The following is a 7784-nucleotide window of genomic DNA, read 5'->3' as shown; positions in this document are numbered from 1 at the left end:
CGTTTAACTCTAAAAAAGGCCTATGCACGTGTAAAGCTCAATGCTCAGCCCAAGCACACACCACGTGGGCTCCGGAAGTGGATTTCTGCACTCTCTGCACTTAGTTACTCAATTTTTGTAATCCTTAGTAACTAGTTTAGTATAAATACTAGTCTTTCCTATTATTTTAGGGATCTTTTGGACTTGGAAGCTTATGCCATTTTTCACATTTGGGGAGGCTGGCCATTTGGCCATGCCTAGACCTTTTTCTCTTATGTATTTTCCAACGGTGGAGTTTCTACACCTCATAGATTAAGGTGCGGAGCTCTGCTGTTCTTCATGAATTAATGCAAGTACTATTGTTTCTCTTTCAATTCACGCTTACTTCTTCTCCAAGATATACTCTCGTACATAATTCAATTAAGTCAGAATGAAGGGGTGACCCGTGACAATCAGCCACTATCTTCGTTACTTGCTTAGCCAAGATCCGCGTGCCTGACAACCACAAGCGGTCTACATGATGTTTAACGTAGTCATTGGATGACAGCCGGAGTATAGTCTCTTGGGTCTCTGATCCACGGATTTGACTTGCATCTCCTGACAACAGAGCATTCGAATCCATGAGATTAGAACCTTCGTTGTAGAGACTGAGATTTACAAGATGACCATAGCTTGCTTCATACCAACAATCTCCGTGGGATCGACCTTTACTCGCGTAAGATTTTATTACTTGGACGACCCAGTGCACTTGCTGGTTAGTTGTACCAGAGTTGTGAAAAGTGTGATCACAATTTCGTAAACCAAGTCTCCTATCGGGCTGGGGATATGAAGGCCATGATCCCTAGGCCATGATCTCTAGGACCACAAGACGCCCAATAAAAAAATACTCTTCTTCACTCTTGATATTTTATTTTGTGAGACCGGTTAACTCTTCCGTCAATGATCTCTCTCCAGAACATGTTTATGTGATATATTAATCACTAATATATCCTCTATGTAATTTTTATAAGTAAAAATAATTTAAAAATTACTAATATTTGACAGAAAGGCTAACTAGTCTCAACGAAGTAAAGATTCCATGAGATTAGAACCTTCGTTGTAGAGGCTAGAACCAATTGGCAGCATTCCTGAGATCTGAAAAGTCTAAACCTTGTCTGTGGTATTCCGAGTAGGATCTGGGACAGAATGACTGTGACGAACTTCAAACTCACGAATGTTGGGTGCAGTGACAGTGTGCAAAAGGATAGAGAGATCCTATTCCGACACAAGTGAGAACCGACAGATGATTAGCCGTACGGTAGCTGTGCCTGGTATTTTTCATCCGAGACGAGAGATCCGACAGTTGATTAGCCATACAGAAACCGTACCTGGACCATTTTCACTGAGAGGACGGATGGTAGCCATTGACAACGGTGATCCACCAACATACAGCTTGCCATGGAAGGGAGCACGCATGATTGGATGAAGGCAATAGGAAAATAGAGGTTCAGAAGCAACAAAGCATCTCCAAACGCTTATCTGAAATTCCCACCAATGAATTACATAAGTATCTTTATTTTAATTTACGTTTTATTTATCTTTCAATTATCAAAACTCATAACCAATTGAATCCGCCTGACTAAGATTTACAAGATGACCATAGCTCGCTTCAAGTCGGCAATCTCTGTGGGATCGACGCTTACTCGCGTAAGATTTTATTACTTGGACGACCCAGTGCACTTGCTGGTTAGTTGTACCAGAGTTGTGAAAAGTGTGATCACAATTTCGTAAACCAAGTCTCCTATCGGGCTGGGGATATGAAGGCCATGATCCCTAGGCCATGATCTCTAGGACCACAAGACGCCCAATAAAAAAATACTCTTCTTCACTCTTGATATTTTATTTTGTGAGACCGGTTAACTCTTCCGTCAATGATCTCTCTCCAGAACATGTTTATGTGATATATTAATCACTAATATATCCTCTATGTAATTTTTATAAGTAAAAATAATTTAAAAATTACTAATATTTGACAGAAAGGCTAACTAGTCTCAACGAAGTAAAGATTAAGAACCGAAAAAGAAAATTTTTTAAGATTTTCATTGCCTTTTAAAATAATTATCAGAAGCTGTTAAGATTTTTTTTTTTTTCTAATAAAAAGCTTTCATTTTTTTCAAAAAGAAGTTGTTGCAGACTAGTCCACTGGCTCATTAGCTCGGCAACGAAAGCAAGGCGGTTTTGTTTATTTTAACCCCAAAAATTGGCAGAATAGGATGGTCCGGCCCATTTGCCACCCCAAGCTTGTCTCATTAGTTAGGCACCACTATAAATACGGAGGAGTGCTAAACCTTCGATGCCAAACTATCCACATTATTGCTCATTATATCACTCACCATAAGGTCCTGTTCCAACCTAAACCAAACCCATGTCTTCTACCTCATTTACCTTCAACAAATTTGAGTTTAATAACGAGAAGGACCTCATCTTCCAAGGAGATGCATCCATCTCAAAAAACAATGTCTTAAACCTCACCAAAGTGGACCAAAATGGGTTACCACTAGGTACTAGTGTTGGCAGAGTCTTGTACTCTGCTCCTATTCACCTCTTCAGTAGCTCTGCTTTGGCCTCAAGCTTTGAAACCACCTTCACCTTCCGGATCTCATCAAACAACTCTAATAACGTCGGTGACGGCCTTGCATTTTTCATTGCCGCACCGGAAACTACCATCCCCCCCGGTTCCAACGGCAGATTACTCGGTCTCTTCAGCGGCCCGTACACAACTGATAAAGTAGTTGCTGTTGAATTTGATACTTATCCTAACCGCGACATTGGGGATCCAGATTTTACCCACATCGGGATTGATATCAACACTCTAAAATCATCTGCGGTTGGTAAGTGGAGCGTGCAAAGTGGAGCAATAGCCACTGCATACATATCCTATGACTCTGTTTCTAAGATACTAAGTGTTACCTGTTCATACCCAAACGCGGCTCCAGTAACGGTTACTCATGCTTTTGACCTGGACAAGACACTTCCTGAATGGGTTCGGGTTGGGTTTTCTGGCTCCACTGGGCTATTCTCGCAGACAAATGATATTCTATCCTGGTCTTTCAGGTCAACGTTGACCACCAACAACATTGTGTAGGAACCATGGATGGTGTTGTCTTAAGGTCCTCACTCTTCTCAATATGACAATAAGGACAAAGTAGTGTAGTCCATTGTTGTTGTTGTTGTTTCTGCTTTTCAGTGTGTAGCATACTCTTCAAATTTGTGTTGTCTCTTTCTTTTCAATTATCTATGACGAGAAAGGTTGTAGCTTGGATGGGGTTTCATCCAATTGACGTGCTATACCGCTATATGTTGCTTAATTGGTTAACTTCTTTGTTCTTGGAATAAAAAAGCATGTTCGATGAAGTATACTTCGTTTAAGCATGTAAATTAATTTTAAGAGAATTTTAAAAAATTTTAAGTAACAAAAATTTATTGAAAATTAAAATATTTAATTTTAAATTAAAGACTAATTTAAATATTTGCTAAATATAGTCCAACACACACGTGTTTAAAAAAAGTAAAAAATATCAGAATAAGTATTTAAGGAGAGTCTATAGTGTATACATGAAATAATAAAATATCCGCATCTGTGGATAATTGGATATGGTCAAAAATTATTTTTTATGTTTGAACTTTTTTGGTGATATGGAGGTGAATAAATTACATGAGAGTTGGACGCAAGTATGATGACAATGTCATCTCGCAGATGGCGAGAGATTGACATGCTCGCAAACGGCGAGAAGATGTAGCTGCCATTTCACATATGGCGAGAAGCCAGAAATGCAATACGTGTGAACGAACTCTGCAAGTTCTGTTTCGCATTCTTTTTCTGTCCCCAGCAAGATAAGACCATTTCCAGTAAAAACTTATCTCAGTCTTTATTTTTGACGCATCTGTCATAAAAAGTAATTTCACATCAGCTTTTGTGTTATAAACATAAAATAGGAACTCAAAAATTTAATTATTTAATCTAATTAATTATTATTTAAATTATTAATATAAATAATTAATTAAATAAAGATATAATTATTTAATTAATTAATATTTTATATAATTATTTATTTTTATAATAACTTGTCAAGTGACAAGTTATTATTAGACAATATGAGTCCCTGTTTAGAATGACTCATTCTCCTCAAAATCTGTGCAAAAACTCTTTCTCTCATTTTTTGTGAGTTCCTACACCTATCAGAAATATGGTCTTAATTTTTAGCCCATTGGAGTTACTCTAACATCCTCAAATATAATAAAAACCAAATAAAGTTTAATAAATAATGAGTTATAGTTCAAATGCTAAAATCTTTCTATACTTGTGTAAGAGATTGCAAATTTAAATTTTTTAATCTTTGATAAAAAATAAATAAAAAAATAAAGTTTAGTAAAATTTAAGTTACATGTTATGTTACATTATTAGTATTAGCCGAGATAATAAAAATATATTTTATTATTTAATAATAATTATTGCAAAAATTATGAAAATATTATAGATTTTTTTTAAAATACAAATACAATAAATTAAATTTTAATTACTTCTTCCGATATCCGCTCCTATATCGAAGTTGTATATATATATTCAATTATTCACCGTCTGAAATGTGCGTAACTGAAATTAAGGCCATTACAGTAGCCATAACTAGAATCATTACGCTAGCCTTTAATTATTATTGAGTTTCTAGTATTTGGTTTACTTTCTGTATTACACCACAAAATATTACACCACCAAATTATCTTTTCTACTTAAAAAATTAAAAACCACCTCGCATCATCTGAAATAGAATTTTAAAATAAAAAAAATAGAGTATATATCTATTTTGGTCCTCTTGTCTGTTCTCGTTGTATTTTAAAATAAAGACAAATAAAATTAATTTATATATATTCTAAATGATTAGGGCTGGAAGTGAGCCGAGCTGAGCCGAGCTGAGCCGATTATCCAAGCTCAAGCTCGACTCATTTAATTTATGAGCTCAATTTCAAGTTCAAGCTTGGCTCTCCAGCTCACGAGCTTAGCTTATCGAGCTGTTAACGAGTCGAGCTCGAGCTGGCTCATGAGCTGGCTTGACTCACTTCCAGCCCTATAAATGATACAAAAAGTCCTTCTGAATTGATCTTATCCCTTAAAAATCAAAAATTTATTAAGTAATAGCTTTATTCTTCAATAAAAAAAAATATTTTGGAATTATCTTGATAACCCTCCGTCTATCGTTTTAGGTTACGAAAAAGACTTGCATATTTTTTTTCTAATTTATTAGAAAAATTCTCTCTTCAGAAAAAGAGAGAGAGAGAAAATTTTTAGATTAGATATTTTAGTTTTTAATTAAAATTAATTACTCGATTAGTCCCTAACAATTAACTCTGTCAGTCATTTAGATTTTTTATGCCGTTAATTCTAACAGATAAAATAGTCACTGACAATTCTAACAGGGAACAGAATGGTCCCTGATCTCCTTTGTTCAGAAACGACATTGTTCTCTCCCAATTTCCATCATATCTCGCATAACACTAACAATCTAACACGGTAACTTCAAACTACACAATGCACACTCTATAAATTTAATGTTCACAAGAAAAAAAATCCTCAACCTGTTCTCAACCAATTCATACTCAGGAAACTAATGCCTATGTCTCTCAACTAGTTGTCGTCTTCAATGAATCCCATGAATCTAGACAGCAAGTCTGATTTGTTAAGACTCATCGTCATCGTTGCCATCTCCCTCCTCCTCTGTCCTAACATCTCCATGACCACATTGTCCACCACTCCGATCACTTCCTTTAGCTTCTTCTCCGAACCAATGTTCAGTAATCGCTTCAGTTTCCATATGAGCGGCAACGGCGACATTGCTCGTTGTAATAGCTTGGATGCGAGGTCGAAGCTGTCTGCCAACTTGGACTCCGGAAAAGAAGGAATGAAGCACTTAGTGTCTATTTCAAATGAGAATTTGCATATGATGTCGAAGGAGAATCTTCTCATGATGTCCTAATGTCCAACAATCTATATTACTTGTTGGAGAGTGGAGAAAGGCGTGCCCTTGAAGTAGTTTTGGAACTTGGTCTTGAGGATGTCGTAGACGTTGTCGGGGTTGGAGGTAATGTTATCAAAGACGTGGAAGTGGACGATTTTGGTGGGTGAAGTGCAGAGGAGGTGGATGTACCAGTCACAAAGATTTAGGAAGTGTGTGGTCCATTACATGTTGAGGTAGTTGCGACACGTGTGACAATTACACCATGGCTTAATCTTGGAGCTAAAGAGGATGAAGGAAAAGATAGAAAAGAAGACTATGAAGGTGAAGAAGGAGAGTATGAATGTTAGGGTTATGCGAGGTATGATAAAAATTGGGAAAGAACAGTGTCGTTTTCGAATAAAGGGGTCAGGGATCATTTTGTCCCTTGTTAGAATTGTCAAGGATCATTTTGTCCCATGTTAGAGTTTTCAGGGACCATTTTGTCTTTCGTTAGAGTTGACGGAGCCAAGGACCTAAGTGACTGATAGAATTAATTGTTAGGGACCAATCGAGTAATTAATTTTAGTTGGGGACTAAAATGTCTGGTTTGAAACTTTTTGAGAACCAAAATAGGTATAAACTCAAAAGATTAAAAAAAAAAAACCTCTTCTCTCTTGCAGCGAAATATCGCTTTTCACATTTTGAAAAAAATTTAAAATCACTATTCTCGCACAAGGCGAGAACTGTTTTTCGCCAACTACGAGAAAATAGGTCCCACCATACTTCGATTTAACACCTCTCATTTGGGGTATACATGTCTCGGACCGGCTCAAAGATTCGGTTCAGACTCGAATATTTTAGAATAAATTTAATGTGATCTCACTGAGTCTAAGGTTGGATAAAGGTCTCAAAAATAGACCTGGTCATTATTTAGGGTTAGGTCTGGATCAAGGCAAACTTGACTTCACCAAACCCATGTGCACCTTAAAAGAACTAAAAAAATATATGTTTTAAATTAAATCTAATATTATGTTATATTAATTATAAACTTATTATTTTATTTTTAATCACATTTATTAAATTAAAAAATAGACCAAAAAATATAAAACTAGAATTTATAGACAAATTCAATTTTAAGTATGAATGTCAACTTCTTGGTAATAAGTATTTTTTTTTTCTTTATAAATAAGTACATCATAACTTTTTGATATAAAGTTTATTAAGATCCGAATTTCACTTAATTTAGACTCAATTTTAGTTTGGTCAGTAATGTGATTCACCAAATTTAGAATTGGATAAGAATTTTAAAAATAGACCTAGCCATTATTTAGAGTCGAATTCAGATCAAGACCAACCCCAACTTTATCGATCCCATGTGCAGTCCTACCTCTCATTCCCATTTTTGGAAGCAACATAAAAAAATTTTCATATCTAAATTTTTCAGCCAAATATGGTGTCGTCATGGTTTCTTATCGACATTTTTGTCTAATCACGTCTGTTTGGTTTAGTAGTTGATAGAAAAATGACTGAATTTGTAAGAAATTGTAATTGGTGAGTCGGCTTTCTCTCTCTCTAAGTGAGATTAGAAAGTGGGGATAATGTTTGGTCATGGAAAGTGGGGTTAATGTATTCACCACATAGTTGTCAGAATCGAATTTGTGATCGAATCGATTAGACTACTAATTTATTAGTTTATTGGTTCAATCAATAAGTCCTACGTAAATAAAAAATATAAAATAGTCAAAAATCTAAATTAAAATTCAAAATACATATCTTCACTAATATTTTAAAAACAATCAAATTTTAACAAATTATAATCCACAAGTTATAATCGAT

At 35.4% G+C, this 7784-nt stretch overlaps 1 protein-coding gene across 1 annotated transcript; it reads left to right on the top strand.

The window, feature by feature from the left end:
- On the top strand, positions 2298–3375 carry LOC107609421 (concanavalin-A). The gene has a single exon (XM_016311397.1). It carries the CDS (start codon positions 2384–2386, stop codon positions 3101–3103), a length of 720 nt encoding a protein of 239 aa, XP_016166883.1. The 5' UTR covers positions 2298–2383; the 3' UTR covers positions 3104–3375.

This window comes from Arachis ipaensis, chromosome B07 (assembly GCF_000816755.2).
Source record: "Arachis ipaensis cultivar K30076 chromosome B07, Araip1.1, whole genome shotgun sequence".
In the NCBI taxonomy this organism is placed as follows: Eukaryota; Viridiplantae; Streptophyta; class Magnoliopsida; order Fabales; family Fabaceae; genus Arachis; species Arachis ipaensis.
The sequence above is the reverse complement of the archived record's forward strand: the minus strand, read 5'-3'. Positions and strand labels throughout refer to the sequence as shown.

Coding starts and splice junctions, on each gene's coding strand:
- LOC107609421 (XM_016311397.1), top strand. CDS start 2,384: ATGTCTTCTACCTCATTTACCTTCAACAAATTTGAGTTTAATAACGAG.